This window comes from Ceratotherium simum, chromosome 3 (assembly GCF_057802395.1).
Source record: "Ceratotherium simum simum isolate JZ-2026a chromosome 3, ASM5780239v1, whole genome shotgun sequence".
In the NCBI taxonomy this organism is placed as follows: Eukaryota; Metazoa; Chordata; class Mammalia; order Perissodactyla; family Rhinocerotidae; genus Ceratotherium; species Ceratotherium simum.
In genome coordinates this window covers 4,445,416-4,466,470 of record NC_141902.1, presented here as the reverse complement: position 1 = coordinate 4,466,470, position 21,055 = coordinate 4,445,416, and the positions used below count along the sequence as shown (strand labels likewise).

The following is a 21,055-nucleotide window of genomic DNA, read 5'->3' as shown; positions in this document are numbered from 1 at the left end:
AAATTCAAGCTAAGCACTTCCAGCTAAGGAACTGTTGTCCGTGAGATTTTCCTGCTCTTCATAGAAGATTCCTTTCCATGAAGAACAGGAATAGTGCCAGTTTGCAAAGATGTCTCCTTCACAAGATCAGCAGAGCACACACTTGCTATTCCTGCTGCCTGGCATTCTCTTGCAGTGCTCATCCATCTGGTAAACAGTGGTCGAGGACTTGACTGTGCTCAAATGTCAATATCAATTCTTCACCAAATTCCTACTTTTTTGTCCAAGCCAATTGAGTTGCTTCCTCCTTTGTATAAGCATAGCTGCTTATAATACCATGCCCCCACCATCAGAACACTTAGCCCTACTCTCACTGTGAGACATTTAGAAATAGGACATCAGGGTGAAAAGGGTGATTTTTTTCATATTTTCATATGATATCATTTCATATCATATTACCAACAGCACCCAGAAAAGGATCTGGCAAAGAATTAGGTGCTCAATAAAGTCTTATTGAATAAAAGAATATTGAATTTAAAGATTAGAGAACAGAAACTTCACCCAAGCCCCAACTATTAATCATAAACTTAACTAAAAAAAATAAATCAATCAATCAACGTGAAAGACTGTGACATTTGACTCAGGATTTCATGAGCCATTCATCGAAAAACCCTAGTTATGAAGACCTGCCAGTTCTTTCATTGTTCAACCCACCTAAACTTAACCATGCTTTATATTATAACAAGGTGATGACAAAGAATTTCTCTATCAAAATTTAGTACACCACTCCTATAAAATAAATGTGGGATATTATTTATTCCTCTTTGTACTTACTTCTTTGCTGGGTTATAATACATACATTACTATTAATAAACCATGTGATTAAGCCAAACTATGTCCCTGAAACAAAAATAAAGGCCACATGTCTTTGTCATAAAAGGACCTGTATATGGATAATTTCACATGGACTTAAAAAATCAGCCAAGGTTTGGGCCGGCCCCATGGCTTAGCAGTTAAGTGCGCGTGCTCCACTACTGGCTGCCTGGGTTCGGATCCCGGGTATGCACCGACACACCGCTTCTGCAGCCATGCTGAGGCCACGTCCCACATACAGCAACTAGAAGGATGTGCAGCTATGACATACAACTATCTACTGGGGCTTTGAGGGAAAAAAGGAGGAGGATTGGCAACAGATGTTAGCTCAGAGCCGGTCTTTCTCAGCAAAAAGAGGAGGATTGGCATGGATGTTAGCTCAGGGCTGATCTCCCTCACACACAAAAAAATAAAAATAAAAAAATCAGTCAAGGTTTAAGGCTCTTCTGTAAAGTGATGAAGTGCAGCACAGAACAGATGAAGCCATCACCTCTAAGACCATGTGATCTTGGTCTCACAGCGATACTTCCTGAAGCATCACCAGAGTGGCAAAGCAAACAAAACGATAATTCTGCTCTGGTCGCCACAGCTGCTGATATGGAGGCAGCTGGCATTTCTACAACTAGTATAACACAGAGGATCCTTGCAAAAAGGTACCCTCTTATTGGTCTGATAAAGATGAGTTTTTTTCATTTTATTACTCATCCTGGGAACACTGTATTATAGTGTTATATTCTGAATCCTTTTAGGATCCTATAACTTCATTTTATAGTAATTTTGGCTAAGGTTGGTTCATAGCTAACCTTAAAGAATAATATTGAGTAGATTTAACTCTGCTGGCCTCTGCTTGCTCCTCTAAACATCAAGGGAATTCTGTCAGATAATTTCTAAAGGACTGCCTAGACCAAATTTCTACTGTGATCAGGAAAACATCTGGACATGTAGTTTCCTAATCTTACGAGGCATCGTACTCAGGTTACTCAAATGTCTAAACTGGTTCCAAGATATAGCAAAGATTAGAAATCACATCAGGAGCTTAATTAGCCAGGTCATTGACAGCAACAAAATGAACTGATTGCAAATAGAGGGATAGACCTATGTTTCATTTTAAGAAACACTATTAACTCAACATATATTTATTAAGTTCCAACTGTGTATCAGGCTATGTTCTAGGCATTAGAGATAACAGAACAAAATTCACAAAAATCCTGCCCTTGAGGTATCTGCAATTAGATGAAGACAATTATAGCCCTTAACTATAGACACTCTTCCAAAAGCTTTACATATATTGACTCATCTAATCGTATGAGATAGGTAGTAGTGTTATTACCTGTTTTACTTATTACCAATCTGAGAAACAGTTTAGATAACTCACCTGAGTCACACAGGGAGTGAATGGTGGAGCTGGGATTCTAATCTAGGCAGTCTGCCTGGACATGGATAGAAAGCATCGCAGATAAACTCCAGAATGAAATAAATAAAGTTGATAATTTCCAAGCTTTAATTAAATGTCTGATGATATTTATGCCAGAGGAAGAACTGATGCTGCCTCTCTCAACAGAAAGAAGGGATAACATTAATACCTTAGATAACACTATCTATTATTATACTATAAAAACCCTGGGGAAGGCAAAAATAAACATGGTTTGCTAGTCAGACTTCCAGAAATCTATATTATGCAGTACAGAAGGCAAAAGGGACTTGTGAACCACCAAAGTCATAATTTAAAAGCCCAAATTCGGAAGTGTCTTTGGAAGGGGCTCTTAGACCATTGCTCAGGGTATGTTCCTCCCAACTTAAACATAACTATAATGCACTCAGTTATTCAAGTTCTCAGATTTCAGGAGGTAAGGGGGAGTAATTTAAGAATGGAAAGGCTTCTTGAGGCAGGAAAATGGAGAACAACAGTGGCAGCTGAAAATCTGCCAGTAAGAAAAGAGTACGAGAAACAGGTGTATCATTACACGGAATAGAATGTGTGGTCGCAAAGATGAACTACTAACCAGCCTACCTCTATTTCAACTATCTCCCCCAATATGTCAGATTAGGCAGGTACAATTTTAAAAAGCAAGAAAAGAAGCAATACATCCATATATTTAGATGTTAGTAACAAGATGAAAAGAGAAAGAGAGCGAGAAATATTTTTGTTGATGTTTCTAAAGTTTGCTATAAGTACTACTTTGTGAAGGACAAAAGTGGTCATATTTTGCTGAATACTGTACTAGATCAAAGGTCAAATAAAAGAAAACAAAGCGTGCAAATCCTATATCCATTCCTATTTAACACGTGAGCATTATAATGGTTATCTACTTTGGATTCTAAAAGCAGTTTTACAGAACAGAATAAGAACATCCTGTCTTGATTGCCTGAATCAGGTCACAACCCAGACAAATGCAGAGTCATGAGCTCCTCAGCCCTTACCAAGTGTCTGGTACCAAGCTCATGCCTGAGACTTCTGCTCTAGCCTCCAATGGACGTGTATATTTGAAGATGCTAGGAAGAGGAGGCTAATTCTAGGAGGTGAGCTGCCTCAACACATTAAGACCTGTCCTAGGAAACCCAAGAAACGTGTAGATTTTGTTGTATGAAGGGATAAATATGTTTTTGGGAGATGTTTTCCTTTACGTACAGCTATATTAAGTATTTTTTACTATGATGTTTATATTGCTATTCCTTCCCAATGGTTAATTAAATTAAAAAAGGAAAAGAAAGGGAGAAAAGGAACCAAAGCATAATTTGTTACAAGTAAATGTACCAAAGCAGAGGGATTTGATTCCGAGTTTTGTGTGTGGTTAAAAGCCAATTTACTGGATTGAATTACAAAGCCATAAAATTCTGGTTTACACTGGAGAAAATGGCAATTTTAAACCACAGACATTGTAGTAGGTGTCACTACGGTATCATGTTGACATACTGTAAATACCAACTGCTGCTAACACTGTTATTACAGATCTAATTCCAATAAGAGTCAATTCGGGTATAACTATTAAACTAGCTACACTTCTTATCTTGGGATTTCAGACATTCAGAGAACATTTAAATATATTGTTGCCATGTTCTAGGACAACGCTGCTACGTGATAGGGGAGGTATTCATTTTCTGAGTAGGATAATATTATAATGTGACATATGTAGAGGAACTAACTAAGCTACACAAAATGGAATGTTACATAAGGAAAGATTAGAAGCCAATAAAACCTTTTTAATACCATTCTAGTATGAAAGATAAAACATTGACTGAATCACTTCTGAATTCAATTCCTCTCTACACGTAAGAAATGCATGTACAGAATGTCCTGCCAATATTTTATTTCTCAAAGCTACTGAAAATATAGCGTTCACATTCTAGTTCTGTTATTTTCAATATATATTTTCATAAATCCATATTTTACCATTTTACATGATTAATATGACCTGTTGAAATATCTTTGCAGTGGAAACAAATATTTACCATTTGTTTTCAATGTCAAATTATTTTTTTGTTTTTCTTCAAGTTTTTAATATTGATCTGTATTGATCTACCTATTTAGCTCTCCAGCAACTTGAGAATTATATCAATATTACATATTCTTTGACTGTGGATCTGTATACATATAATAATGCTTTTCTAAGCCTGTATTCATGTTTACCATTTTGCTTAAACACGGAAAACAATGTTTAGCATGCAGACCACTGCATATTCACTGAATTTTCAGGATCCTTGAAATGAAGTATCATATAGTCATAGTGTACAATCCATACAATTTTTTTTTATTGTGAGAATACAGCAGTACTGTCTGTAGTGTCATAATTCTATATTGATACAGTCCATAGAGTCATAATTCTATATGGATACAGTCCGTCATGTCAAAATTCTATATGGACACAGCCCATCGTGTCATAATTCTATATGGACACAGTCCGTAGTGTCATAATTCTATATGGATACAGTCCATAGAGTCATAATTCTATATCGATAGAGCCCATCATGTCATGATTCTATATGGATACGGTCCATAGTGTCATAATTCTATATGGATATCACAGCAGATTGCTTTTTACTTACGGTTCCAAAATGAAGACGGCATGAATATGGCAGTTTTCATCACATTGAGCTAACTTCAAAATGAAAGACAATATGCAATGACGCAAGAGTTAGTATTCCTGATCAAGATCAAGAGAATTAGGCAGATTCTAATTAGAATAGAAGGAATCTGCCCTCCTTTCCCCATGTTTTTCATTCTAAGCAATTGTCTTAGTGGATTCAATCCCAGAAAAGTTTACCAAGAACCCATATTACACTGCTTGTTTTTCCAATAGTTTTGTTCAATTATTCCCTGTTGTGCCTAACGTTTTCTCTCTTCACTTTCGAAATATATATTTTAATTTGCACTTCACATGTAATAATCACTTTGAGCAAATCTCTTATCTATTGTTACCTGCTAAGTCAAAATATGAAATTGCTTATATCTCACCATTTTAAAACTACACTCTTTTTAGTAAAACAAAGCAAACTGATGTTGCTAGATTTTGCTAAAGAGACTGACACTATCGAGTGGTGCTTCACTTGGCTAACTAAAAATCCTGCCTCTTGCTTGGTTGAATACAAAGTTGCAACGCCAAACCAAAGTGAAAACTGAAAGAGTAGATTCATACAACCACATCTATTTATGCCTTAGATTTTATACCTGGTTTCTTGATAATTTCCATTCTTATCAAATCAGGGTAATAGGTAGCATTAATAGAACAAGAGGACAAGGTTGCCATCAATAAATTCCTATTACACAATGTGTCTTTCAGAAATCAATACTGTGACTTACTTTACTGCACATTCGCTGGATAGTATGCGATTGAAGGCTGCATTCAATAAAGTGCTCAAATGGTACAATTTAGCAACTAAAGCAGAGTGACTAAAACGAGCTGACAGAGAGAAACGCTGTTCAAAACAAAAACTAAAGCATATGACTAAACAAGTGGACATACCTATTTCCCACAGCAAAAGAACAGTAGTGAGTAACTCAAGAATATGTCTTTATCAGGAAAAAAAAAGTGGCTCTTAGAACAGACTTTGCAGAAAATGGAAATTGAGGGAACAGCTGAAATCTTTGTGATGTTTTGGAAATAACTGCCAAGACAGCACACCAAAAGTACATGCCGTGTCTGGACGTAGAGTCAAAGGCTGATGTTAATGCATTCCTGATACTCTGCCTGTCCATTACTTCCCAGCCGACCAACCTTTCTCTTCTTCCAGTCCCTGTAACCATACACTAGATACCCTACTCCTACTGTATACATGACTACATGGACCCTCTTTCTTTCAAATTTGATGAAAAGCCCTCATGAACCAATGTCGATCTTTTAAATTACGGCTAGTTGTAGCTCACAGGACTCTGTGATATTTACAGGCTACAAGGCTACCTCTCAGCCACACCACAGAGTGTTAAATCCTGTGAGTAGTGTGGCTAAGCTCAGTGGATGACTTGGAAACATGAAATTTTAACAATAATATGTGTATTTCATCATATCAGATTGTCAGGGGAAAAAGCATACATTTATGGCTCACTCAAAGGAAAGCTGTTTAACTTTGCCTGTTCTTTAAGTTGGAAAATGTATTCTATAAGTGTTCTTTGATGAGATAATGATCAATTCCTATTTTCCTAATAAATTTTTTTTTTTTTAAAATTTACATTTACCTGGTACTGACTAGTACACTTGATTTTAAGAAAAGGTAAGAACATAAATTTTTTAGATTTCCTCCTTATGGAAATAAATAAAATACATTACAAAAAGGCTTTATAAAATCCAGCAGAACTAGTGTGATATACACACTCACTACTAATGTGCATATTAGTAATCCAATTTCCATTTAATGAAGACACAATATTTGATATTCACTTATTTCCCCAAGTATCGAGAAAAATTTGGAATTTAGCTGTAATTTAGTATTTCTGCCGAACAGTACAGACTAGTAGAGTCTATCATCGATATTTTCAACTAAATAGGAAAGATAAAAGAAAATCAAAGGGCTAAATGAAATTTTGGAAAACCTCATTGGTTTCTTCACAAAGGTTATGTTTTTAATCTAACAGCCACCAGCACCATAAAACTAAGAGACTTCCATTTGCCAGGCACTTTTAATATCATCTCATTTAATTTTTCCAGCATGCAGAGAGAGGTAAGTTTCTTTGGGAAAACTGACACTCTTAGATGCCTTAGAGCTTGAGGGAGAACAGGGGCCAGAGATGCATCTTCTCTTGAGTGAGATTAAAGGCTTCCCGCCTGTGACTTTTGTATAAGAAATATTGAGAGCACAGTATTTGTAAAGATTCCCTCAAATAGGTACATCAGGTCCAGAGATCATTTATAGGCTACATTTTTTCTGAATAGTAATGTAAGCCCCATGTATAAAAGGACAACAGCACAACAAGTATTAATCTTCTCAAATTCTGTCATCCTGAATCTTGCTTGCATGGATCTTGGGGCTCAAGAGGAGCTGTGTACATATATAGGCTGCATCTACTTCTTTGTAGCCACCTCATTTCATTTAGGGTTTTATTTTTGTTGAAGTTATCTTGCTAAATAAAAATAAAATCTTAGAGTGAATCTTGCTAAATAAAAATAAAATCTTAGAGTGAATGTTCTCTTCCCACCAATCTGAAGCCCACCTCAGAGCACTTTATCAACATGACTTAGCAGAAAAGCAATTTTAAAGAGTTGAAGAAACTGGTCACACCACTGTATAGTGGGGAGAGCCAAGATCCACATCCAGGTCTTTCTCATTGGTGCTTCTTTATGCAGAGTTGCTTAGGACTGTATATGTACCAAATTAATAACTGACATTAAGACTAGTATCTCATGTGAAGGTAGGCTGGATGGTGGATTAGATCATTGGGTGACCAACTGTACTGGTTTGGCTGGGATTATAGGGTTTCCAGGGTGTGGGACTTTCACTGAGTCTAGGACAAAATGGGATGGTTGGTGACATTAAATATGACCCCTTGATATAATCTATCCTAGGATTTGGGGTGAATAAGTAATGGGATTAGCTACATGCATTTATGGAAATTATTGTATCTTCATCATGACAGCCAATAATCTATAAAATCAAATTTGTCAGTGAACCATCATGGAGATATTCCATACCACAGTTATGAATGGCAATCTCAAAAACCATGAAGGAAGTCTAAAATGCATTTATAGCAACTGAACTATTATCTGTAATAACACATTTCTCAGCAGCTTCATCAGAACAATAGAATCTTGAAAAGTACTAAGCCATGATCTACAAATTCATAACCTAGAAGTAGTTTAAAATTAAAAATTAATTATTCTCAGAGGCATAAAAAATTCTGTTACTTTAATTTAGCATATCCTAAATCAACTCACTGAAAGAAATGCTATGAAACACATGGTTTGAACTTTTATATTCTTATCAATAACTTTGAAATTGTTCAATTATAATTATAGTCTGATAGCACATGAAGAATAACAACTGAAGTTGGAAAAGTCTGATCAATGAATTATTCTAGGTTAGAGTGATATTTGCTAAGACATAGACTATTTGATATGCTCCAAAGTATTTGTGTTGAGTTGTGAGACAGCATTTGAATAATTTATATCCCTTTCAATAAATATGATAGCACTGCCTTTCATTTGATTAGCCGTGTTTTTCATCTTCTTCTGTGTTTAGCTATCTACTGTGTCTGGGTTATGATGTCTTCTGGGACAGTTAATGGTCTATGAAGGATATTTTATATAAGAACTCATAGTCCAAGAATAACCTTGGATATAATGAACCTGAAAAACTCATTGCTAGGACAACAAAAGACACAGGTGTAGGGAAATCCCAGCAACATGCAAACTTCCTGTTACTATGGTAATAGGATTTTGGAAAATCTAGGTCACTTTGTTGCTCTGGAAACAGTTTCAGGAAGATCAAAGTTGAAAGCCCATAATGACCGTTGCTTCTGTCCCCAGATTCACTGCACACTCATCATCTATGTTTTCACATTTTTGAAGCTACATTAGTGAGAATAGGTCATAGACAAGTTCAACTCCCTTAGGAAATGACAGAGTGCTCAGATGAAGAATCTGTTGAATATCAATAAAATTGGAAGTTTCTTCAATTTTTCTTACATACCGTTATTAATTTCACAAAATAATATTTTCTATTTCTGTTAAACATTTCTGCCAATAATAGTTTAGATAGAAATATATCACAACATGTATTCATTTCTATAGATTTTTCTGGGAAGTATTAAAATTTAATTTACCCATTGATAAAAGTAATTCATAAAGTGATCATGAATTTATTTCAAGATTAGTCATCAATGTTGAAGTTATACACTGTATCCCAGCAAAATCCTAAGATTCATGTCATTATCTCAGCATGATTGCCAATGATATCAATTTTATTCCTTCTTTGTATTATTCAGCTTAACTCAAACATAACTACTATTTATCGTATATATTATGTGTCGGATACTTTTTAAAACGTTTTTCATTTAATAGCATTTATAGCCTGCAAAACCGAATACTGTGGGTCTTTGTGTTATGCCCATGGTAGGGAGTGTGAAACAAGTTTAGAGAAGCTAAGCAGCACCTTCAAGTTCAGAAAACCAAAATTTGAACCTTAGACTTGTGAACTTCAAAATTCATGCAAAAGAGTTACAGGAAACATCTTATTCTCTAACGATGGCATATCAACAATATTCTAACACATCTTTTGTCTTCTATTTGTGTCTGTGGTAGTAAATACTGTTGCTTAGAAATTTGAATTATCTATGATAACAAATCTATTAAGGTATTCATATTCCCAGTATTTTAGTGCAAGAGAAGATGATGTTTTTTCGTTTTTGTTTTTTTCTGTTTTTTCTTCTGTTTTACATATCAACTTCTCCATTCTAAAAAACAAAATCAGAAAAAAAATGCAGAGGTTGACTTATATCTCATTTGTGATCTCTTTTCAATATTTTGGCCATGCTTTTAGAAATTCATAATGATACTATTACAAAAGTGATGTTTGTTTCACATTGAAGTTTCATTTTGCCACCTTTTATAGCTGCTTCCTTCCTATTTCCCCAAAGGCAAGAATATAGGGCCACCAATGCTCTCATTGGAGTTCCCTCTTTAAGTTGAGATTCTACTGAAGAATAGCCTCTTTTCTTTAAATGGCTGACTCATTTTCTTGCTTTGATTTAATATATATTATAAACTTATATCTGAAATTTCAATGGAAAAGGAATCCTAAATGCAAAGCCTACCTTTTTAGTCATTTGAAAGTGTTATGGACTAAATTATGTCCCCCCCAAATTCATATGTTGAAGCCCTAACATGTGACTGTATTTGGAGATAGGGCCTTTTGGGAGGTAATTAAGGTTAAATGAAGTCATAAAGATGGAACTCTAATCTGAATAGGGCTGGTGTCCTTATAAGAGAAGGAAGAGACACCAGAGCTCAGAGCTCACTCACTCTCTCCCTCCGTGAACCACAGAGGAAAGGCCGTAAGGAGAAGGCAGCTGTCTACAAGCCAGGAAAGAGAGTCCTCACCAGATATCAACCAGGACAGGACCTTAGTCTTAGACTCCTAGCCTCCAAACTGCGAAAGCACAAATTTCTGTCGTTTAAGACACCTAGTCTTGGTATTCTGTCATGGCAGCCCAAGCAGACTAACACAGCAAGTCATCGTATTTGCACCATGTATTTCTCACAAACTTAATCTTTTTTCAAAGCTGTGATTATTGATGAAATAACATATCTAAGTTCTAATAAATGGTGCTACTGATTGCCTAGGTGCTGTGGAGGCCATCTAAAGGCAAGACACTGGAATATCCGTATGGCGTGAGGTTAGTACCCAGGTGCAGATGACAGCAAAATTTCTACTGCCCCTTCCTTTTGCACTTAAACTGGCTATCTACGACAATGGCCATGCCGTTTTACAAAAGGAAGTGTTTATGCATTTTTGTTTCATATCCACAGCTATTCCTATAAAACTCCTATAACTGAAATATTATTTTATTTCTTATAACACTTAGATTAGTTAAATTCCTCTACACAGAGGAGAGAACTACCATGAATAGATCACAGCATACAAAAAGTTTTCTATTGAAGTTCATGGTAATTGGTGGGTGTTCATATTACAACTTCCCTATGGGTTATATAAAATAATAGGAACAGTTAATAGTTATATAACATAGAGAACAGAGATGTTTCCTAACCTTTATCTTCTCCCACGATAATTTATTGAGACAGATTGGAAGGGAAACAAAGAGAAAGAAGAAGAAAGAGAGAGGGGAGCAGGGGAGAGGGGGTGTAGGTTTCTCCTATTTCTATAGCCAGTGATACTTTTGCGATGACTTGGTTCCAAGATGTAACACACATTTAAGGAAGAGATTTAATTAGATAATCTTTGTAAATGCTAAGTTTGAGCAGACTGAATCAAAGGATCTATATAATTAAATAAACTTAGCCCCACCTATCCCATTTCTTTATAGAATTCATCATAACCTCGCAAGCAGGTAAAAAATACGTTTTTCATCCTAATATAAGTAACCTACTTAATTATTTGCTTTTGAAATCATGAGACATCAGCATATAAGTGCTTAAAATATATTAAAATAAATTAAATTTATTTTATCATAATTCCTATGTGCCCTCATGTTAGATATACACATAATCTGAGAAAGTTAAGATGGTTTATATTTCAAGTTAGCATAATTAGGATAATTTTAAAATACATTTACATGTATTAACATTCTAAGTTTACAAATCTTAACAGGTTAATTTTAATAAACTATGAAAAATATACCTACATTACAAATTTACTGATCAAGAGCTAATATACTTTTTCTTCCAAATGGGGGTAGGAGAACAACAGAAACGACGTTTGGACCCTGCTAAAACATTATGTCAATTGGCCAGAGAGTGTGCATAAACATAACATTTTATGTTTTGTAAAATTCTGTAAATGGTCATGATGAGGTCTAAGACAGCTAGATTAGGTGTGGTAAATAACGACACTTTTGTGACGGGAGATTTTTCATAGCACGCCGAGTAATCAACAGGGTCAACAAACGATTGGACACTCCACAGCAGACACACAATTATGAGCTCTACCATAATGCCAATTCAGAGTAGGAAAACTAAGAAAACACACTATTGGTAAATCCATAGATGACACTGACTTTCAAAATGACACCTAGACATCGCTTTTCTATGCAGGTCTAAAAAATTGATTTTTATTAACAAAGGCTCCTATTCATAAAAGGCAATGGTTTCACAGAAAAGTCTGATAACAAAGACAGCATTTGTTTTCCAAAGCGATTATTTATGCTTGTTCAAAGTGTGTACATTGCCCTGTCATTCCCCAGAAAGTTTAATTCAGCACGTATGGGATGGGCCCAGGAAACTGCAGTCTATGATGCAATTGTTCTGCTCGAGAAACTTTTAGAAATCCTTACCCCAGCAGATGTTGTGTCCATCTTCAAATGCTTTGTCATGTGGGCATTGTGCAAATCAGGTCAACAGACTGATCGCACTTAAAAAGTTTAACTATAGAGATACTAAAATGAAATTTTGTCTGTACCAAAAATACATTTATTAGTCAATTATTTGATCTCCCTTACAAAAAGTATTTCCAAAGTAACGCTTTCATAAACTGATTGATTTATAGATGAGATTAACCAAACATATTATAGTATTTATAAGAGAATATCTCTCCCTCGATGTCACATGTTTTCCCTGGAATTTTACAAAACAAGAGTTAAAAATATGAGCACTTTGTGTCAATTAGAGATTCACAAGAGTGAAAACTAAAAGAGGGCCTGACTTGCACAGTGAGGATGTTAATGCTGACTCATGATCTTCCTCCAGCATTGGGAAGCAGTGAACTAGCCCACATGCACTTACTTGTCAGTTTATAGACCTGTTTGCATGAAGATGCTGAAAGCTTAATTTATCCCTGGTGCACTCTGAGAGCAACCTCAATGATTTCACCTATTTGAAATGCACAAACTCTTCCAACTTTGTGCACAACCAGATGGGAGAAGTGCTGAAGCAGACCTGGTTTAAATACGTAAAGCCCAGGCCTGTGACATGGCTGACAATACTCACTGAAGAGTCAAACAAGGGCCTAGGTTATATTTTTAAACCCAATTATTTACCATAACTCTAATGCTCATTGTGTAGTGAACACCAATCTAAAATTTGTGTGGGATAATTTATAAAAGGCAATAATAGGTTATTTTGCCTGTTCAGTCTAGATATACAGTATTTTAGCCTGAAAAATAAAGAATGAAAGAGAAAATTGAAGTGTTAAACAAAACATCTATATTACAGCGCTTCTGTGCTCTCCATAGGATGGAGTGAAGCCTCTGTTTTCTGAGCTGGTAATTGTTAAAATTCATCTCAGAAATAGTCACCTAGCTGCTGCAGAAGACCTCAGGAACTCAGAAGTTTTTCACCTCTCGTGGTAATCGTCTCCTTTCAGCTTTAAGATAAGAAGTCCTTATTTATTCCTAATAAAACACTCTGGCTGAATGTTTCCCATTTTCTCCAGCTCCACAGCATTTTTGAATAGCTAGTCAGTCTCCTATTTAAAATAAACCCTACAAACATTGGGATCAACCTTGTCCTCATCCCTTATTAGCTATGGGACCTTGAGAAATAATAAAACCATACATTTCTGCAGCACAAAAATATTAAATATAATTTTACTGTACCTCTTAGTCTTTAAAGAGTTTTTGTTTATGTTGATTTAGTTCATTCTCAAAACAACCCAATGAAGATACTTTAATGGCTACAGGCCAGTTTGTTATGTGTCACATGATAGAAAAAGACATGATAAAAACATCCACCTGCTTACATCCCAGGGGTTCTAGAGATAAACTGAGCTAATAAATATGAAATACCTTTAAAATTAATAAAGCACTGCTCAAGTGCAAGGTGGTAACATGAGTAATAATATATCTTCTATTTTGTTCTTCCTTATCCCACTGCAATGCCTTTACCCATCCCATAGGACCTACTTCCATTTTATTTTTAATTTTTCTCTCTGGATAACGTGTCTTTTAAATATACATCTAAGAAACTAACAAAAACAAAATTAGCTAGAGTAATTCACAAAATATTTCAAGCCAAGAAGAACAACATAATCACACCCAGTTCTTATATGTGAATCTCTGATTTTTATTTCTCAATATCCTATCTCGTCATTTTTAAGAGAAGTGAGATTACTAATTTTTATGTCTTAAGTCCACTGAGGTTTTATATTTCTACTTTTTTCTGCAGCACATTTGTCGTCAAGTCTTTCTTGTCCTTCTTGATAAAGTTTATTTTTCTCCCCCACATTCTTCTTTTACTTTCCTCTAATGACTTTCATCTGAGGCGTAGTAGAGTTTAAGACAATTTACATCTTAGCTAATATCTCTACGCCTGTTACTGCCCCAGCCATAACAGGAACCCAATAAGTTTCTGATGAATAAATGAATGAATAAATAAAAGAAGGAGCCTTTCAAAATTTTAACAACTTGATTTAACATATGTTGATGAATCAATTTATGAGCACACTTTTTTTTCATCTTTCAGTATAGTCTTAGGTTGAATCTTTTCACCAAATGAGCTGGATGGAATTGCTGACTAGCTCATTGATGGAAGAACTAATAAAGTGTATTCTACATGTTTTATATATATATTTATTTATTAAATAATAATAAATACAATACATTTATTAAAATATATATATTATATATACCAACTCATTAATTCTTTCCTACAACTTCATGAGGAAACTGAGGCAAAGCAGAGGGAAGGGACTTGCTCAACAAGATCCAAGAGCTAGTAAGCGGCAGATTCAGGACCTAAAGCCAAGCCCACCAATGCCCACACTTTTCAAGGTTTTGTTGATGGGAGAAGTATTTATAACTCTTTATTTTAACACAATTATTTAAAAGTAAAAATATATATTAATCTCCACTGAAAGTTTCCCCAAACCAGTTCAGATTCTAATGTATTAAAGTGATGCTTTATACACAATCATACAAAAGACAGTTCATTCACGTGCTCTCTTTGTTCTCGCATTAGCCATCTCTTCTTACCGTGTTTGCAGTGATTCTGAGTCTATAACACCAAACACAGGCTAACCGAAGTTGCAGCCTGGCTAATGTTTTGACATTTTCTACAAAAATACTTTCCTAAAAACACCTACTTGAAATTGCCAATTAGCTTTCTTGACTTGAAACAGAGTAAAAGAAAGGTTCTTTTACTTAGCTTTGGAATGACAAAACACTTTTACCAATGTAGATCATAAATTTTTATATGAAGAATCTAATATTTCTCAGAAATTTCTTTCAACAGGATATAAGCTTGCTTGTGACATTTATGAATAAGGTATTTTAAGGAACTATAATTTTGCATGCTATATAAACAAACATATTACATCGGAGTATGTTGCAATTAAATTTTACCAAAAGCTTTTCAGATATCACAGAATTTTCTGGGGAAGAAAAAGGTGCCTTGTTCCCATATTATAGAAGTCATGTGGTCTATGAGAAAGTTAAAGAGGCTTTTTAAACATTAATTGTGGATAACAGACATAAAACATTCAGAGATAGGTCCATACCTGTTTTATTGGAAAGTCTAAATGACACCATCTTATCAGGAATATTACATACATTCCTCACTGAAGCAATGCAGCTATAATTAGCATAGTCCTGAGGTCGAAGATTCTTTAGTTTTAAGATCTTTGTTTCACCCTGAAAATATAGAAAAGGTCATTAGAAAAAGCCAATGGTAATCAAAACGAATGAATAAACGAATCGTGGCATTATATCATATTAAATCATATTATTATCAGAATATAATGGATTGCCTTATCTTTTTTAAGGAAAATGTCCTAAATTTAAAAAAAAAAAAAAACACTGCATTTAAAAATACTACTGTAATGTGCCTAGAGATAAAAACTAACAGACTACAATGAAAATTCATAACGTTTTCTCTGCAAACTAGTTTCCTAGGGGGAAAAATCTATTTCTGGTGGTAGTTATACAAATTATTATGCAAAGATCAGAGCAATGTACTTAATAATGAAGTTTATTCAACAAACACTGCAATCTATGCAGACTTCAACATGAAATGTCATGAAAGAAAAGGATTCTGAAGAAAGCGAATAAATGAAACACTGCTGGTAGAAGAAAGTTAATGAAGTCAATCTAATGATAGATAATTAAATTTATATACATAAATATTTTGTGTATATGGATCAATGGCAGATGACAGATCTAAAACTGCATTAAAGCAGCATTCATGAGTGTTTCTACACTATCATTATTCTTGTTATTTTATGTTCAGGAGTTAAGGTCCTGGTCTCCCAGGTAAAACTGCAAAATTGCAAATAAACTCAAATCAAGCAAGTGGCCAGAAATATCTTACAAGCTCCCGCTGAGCTAGGAAAGACCATGTAAAAACACAGAAATTGTTCAGAGGGTAAAAAGAACAAACAACAATAAAAAAAATAAACCTCCTGCGCAATTCAAATGAGGTCTCCTGGGGTTTCTTTACCTACTAAAGTCATTAGTGCATCTTCTTAAAATAGTTCCATCTTCTTAAAATAGATGAAGTAACTTCATCATGGAGATGGTAAAACAGTATCCCAATGGCATCATATTTGGTATAGCAATTTTCAAATTGTTAATTTTTTCCAGACAATATCTGTACGGAACCATGTGTTTTTTTTAATTTTACTTAAGTAACATCACTCATGTCCTAAAAATTGCAATACTTGCATACACTCTTCAGGATGATCAGAATACTTAGTGATTTAATACGTAAAGACATTGCCTGTTCATTTGCAAAAAAAAAAGCTTGCCCACACAGAGGCAGGCAGAGTTTTCCAAATGTGTCAAACGAATCTCTCCTTCAGCGTGCATGGACACTGTGGCCATAATTTCTTTCATTCACTCTCAAAATTTAGTTTTATCAGTCACACCTTTAGCATTTTCCTCAGTGGGATAAACAACAATCTTCCATTTTCAAATTTTTCTTTAGGAAACACATTGTGTTTTTCCTGTACAAATAAGTGCAAATACACCCTATACAAATATACACAGAGTCAGCCTGTGTGTTTCTGGAATTTACATTTAAAACACATTCTCAGTGTATTACAGAATTCTCATTTATATTAACCACATATGAAGCCTGGAAAAGTGTGCTTAGCTAGCACAGTCTAAAGAAAACGTTACACCAGAACCAGCTGACTCAGATGATTTTTGAATGAGATGATACATCTTACTCCTCCTAACTGTGACTGTTATTGCTTACATATCTTCACTTATCTTCCTCCTCTCAACACTTAACTGTTGGTGTTTCCTAGAATTCCATTTGTTCCACAGTTAATCTCACTTTATAAAACTCCCTTAGGTGTTCTTATCCTTGCTAATGAATTTCTACTACAAGCCCTAATTTCCTGCCCCCTCCTCAAGTCTGCGTCCTGACTCCAGAAGTCTCCCTCAAGTTTCAGATGCATATGTCAAATTTTTACCTCAAATTGTCCATTTTGATGTCTCCCAGACACGTGAAACTCAACATATCCTAAACTGAACATCAGGTCTATTCCTCTAAATCTACTCTTCTTTCTTCAATAATAGGAATCTTAGACTTTCACTGATTACTTCTTATTTGTATATTCAGCATCACCCTCTCAGTTAGATTCTTTTATTGACCTTTAGACATGTGCAATATTGACCACTCCTTTTATTTATTTTTAAACTCAATGTTCTAAACCCTGCATTCAGCTGAGAAATTCCTGGTTGTGCTTAGTAAAGTTTAAGAATACTAGCTAGCACAATGATCTAATCTAGATCAAGGGCTTTTCTTAATATGCAAATCTCATCATGCCATTTCTGCTTAAATCACATGAATAACTTGTTTTTGTTCTTAAAAATAAACACAATGGCTACTTACATATGAGCTGCATTCTATATGGTCTGTATTCTCCTTGCCTTCCCAGTCTCATCTCATACTCTTAGTGCCTTGTACACATAGGGCTTCCTTCTGCCTCAGACCCTTTGCACACGCCTTGTCCTTCATCTCTCCATGCCTAATCAATTTCATCTCCTTCTTAAATCCCAACACTCCTCACTTCCACAGGTAAGCCCTTCCTCACTTTCCAGAGAAGGATGAATCTCTTTTGGTGAGATCTGCTTATATCTTTTTATAATGTAGTCTCATTTTTCCATTTCTTTTGGTAATGGATTTATTTTCTGCAGACTCATCCCCTTGCCAGTAAGTACCTAGAGGGTAGGGATTCTGTCGGTCTGGCTCTCAGCATGATGTTCCAAGCACTTAACAAAGGACTTAGCATAGGAGGGACACTTTTTAAATGAATACTCTTTAATTAAAAGTACTATAACTACCTACCCTTCAACACTCAGGGCTTTGCTTTATACATATTTATTTTTCCAGAATTTACTATCTGCTTGGCACCTGATATAAACTCAATAGATGCTAATATATATGGTCAATATTCTAAAAGCAATCCCACAATGATAAGAATTCTCAAATATATACAAAAGATGAACAGTGTCATTTAGATGCATATTCAATGATAAAGTCTCTTTCTTCACATAGAGAATTATATTATATATTAATATATTATATTATATTATATTATATTATATTATATTCTGCCTGCACTTCTTTTTTCTGTTTCCACTGACACATTATTTTGTAATCCATATTTTCTGGACACTATTTCAACACTGCACTGAAACTGTATGCTCTTTTGTTAAAATTCAATAAATCTTTATTTCTTTTTTATGCTTCTACTTCTCTGCTTATTTCTAACACTTTAGATTACCATTGCTACTTTGACAGCCCCAAGTGTGCCTGTAATTAATTATAAATATAATAATATAGTTACTTCTTGGTTGTTTTCCATTTAATTTTCTATCTATTGTATAAATTTTAGTTTGCAATCTTCTACTTACATACTCCTAGTGGAATCTGATCATTACCATAGTTTCAATTGGCATCTAAGTATAGATTTCTGACAAATCTCTAAGCAAAAAGAAAAAAATCGTACTTGAAAAAAACCACCAATAGCATGGTAATTAATAAAATCCTGCTTTTCCAAATCTTTCCTGTCCGTTTAGTTGCAATGTTTGCCAGCAATTACACTCTCACACTTGAATTTTTTTCCTCTGGATCTCTTAAGATAATCTATCTGGGTTTTCCAATTCTCTTAGACCATTCTTTTTGTTGTTGTTGTTGTTCATTCATTGACTTCTATTATTCCTGCATTACCCACTTCCAAAAAAAAGTCCACTTCATACTTTGCCAGTGACAACAAGTTAGACCTGTCTCCTCTGTTTCTAGGTCAGAGTTTCCTTTCTCTTGGATCTCCCCTTGACCTCTCTGTGCACATCCTCTCCCACACCTCTATCTGCACCTCAGACTTCTAGCCTCATCTCATGCTCTCTCACAATGGCCTGAGGGAGATTTTCATCAGTGGGGCCCACAGTGTTATATCACACTCAATGAGTTCACTGTTCCACTCACTCACACTGACTGCACCACTGCAGACATTTTCTTTTCTGATGTGTTACTTTTTCATGATAGTCACCATCGTTCTCCCCATAGTCCAGACTCAGAACTCCTGATGTCACTCCTCTTCATTGATTCTCATCACCTCACTTTCAATGACATCAAGAGCTTTAGATTCATCTTTAATTTTCCTTTCACAAATGGCCTGTGCTTTCCAATCCTATAGGCAGGATATTTGCTTTAGACCTTCATCAACCATGGAGTTAACAAATATTGCTTGAGTGCTTATTTTGGCTACGGTAACATACCGCTTACTGTGGAGGACGGCAGCTCTCCTTCATTCAATCATTGCGTGTGCCGCCACCAGACATGACTTTACCATGTCATTTCCATGCTAGAAAACCCTAAGTAGCTCTCCTTCTCTGAAAGTCCATTTAGTGTGTCAGTTGAGACTCTATGCAGTCTAAGCAAAATTCCTTTTTCTTTATTCCTCACACACGCACTTTATTCTCATTGAATTAGTTTCATCACTATTATTATTACTTCAACACCATTATAAATTATTCCATCACTATTTTGAGGTATCTCTTTATAATTTCCAACTCTGCTATTTTTTAAGAAAACACTCCTTAACCCTTGAAATGAATCTTTTTCTTCCTATCGGAACGTAAGTGCAGTTTAAAAAAATCTGTGCATACTTTACTGTGTAAAGTCTTTCCTGACCTTCTCAATTAGAAGTGAATTCTACTCTCTTGGAAGTTCTATTGCATTTTTATACTATGACGTCTATTTATAGCTCACTATTTAGTGATCGGTTACGAGTTATCATTCTATGCATTGACTTATGTTCTTCAACTGAGTCATGAGGCTCCAGGAGCAGTGGCATGCTGTGACACTCACACCTCATAGGGAGCCTTCCAGATCTGTTCCTTAATAAATATTTGTTGATTGACAGGATGTACTTAAAATTTGGTGTTTCTCACCCCTCATATTCTTCAAAGAGAAATGTAGTCATAATATACAATCACATTGACTTTTAAAAATAAAAGGCAGAAAAATATAAAATCCATAAAAATTAGACTTTGTTCTTCCTCATTAAGCACTCTGTCCTTCACTTCCGTCACTACTTCTTGTATCATCCTCTTAACTTTCTCATTTCTCTGTCTTTTCTATACAAGTTGTCACATTAATAATTACTCAGAAACTGTCTGATTCTTTCTCTGTAATTTTTCTACATGTAAATATTTTCACTTGGACTACTAGAATAGATACATGGTCAACCATGATGATTCTCCCTGCTCTTCGTAAAAATTAAAAATTATATCCGAGAAAGTCACTTCCTTTAAATGTTATGCTGGCCATGGCACTTTCTGTCTATCACATTTTAAGAAATAGTTCTAAAAGTAACTACAGGAGCCAGCCCAGTGGCCTAGCAGTGAAGTCCACGTGCTCCGCTTCGGTGGCTCGGGGTTTGCGGGTTCGGATCCCAGGTGCAGACCTATACACTGCTTATCAAGCCATGCTGTGGCGGCATCCCATATAAAGTAGAGGAAGATGGGCATGGACGTTAGCCCAGGGCCAATCTTCCTCAGCAAAAAGAGGAGGATTGGCAACAGATGTTAGCTCAGGGCCAGTCTTCCTGAAAGTAAATAGATTAATTAATTAATTAAATTAACTACAACTATAGA

The 21,055-nt window shown here is 35.1% G+C and overlaps 1 protein-coding gene across 1 annotated transcript in view; it reads right to left on the bottom strand.

Annotated features, from left to right (window-relative positions):
• The window catches only part of MDGA2 (MAM domain containing glycosylphosphatidylinositol anchor 2), a 791,668-nt gene that overhangs the window by 282,867 nt on the left and 487,746 nt on the right, over positions 1-21,055 (bottom strand). Inside the window, exon 5 of the mRNA XM_004436360.3 lies at positions 15,448-15,580. Coding sequence (XP_004436417.2) covers positions 15,448-15,580 — 133 coding nt within the window. The remainder of the gene's footprint in view (positions 1-15,447; positions 15,581-21,055) is intronic.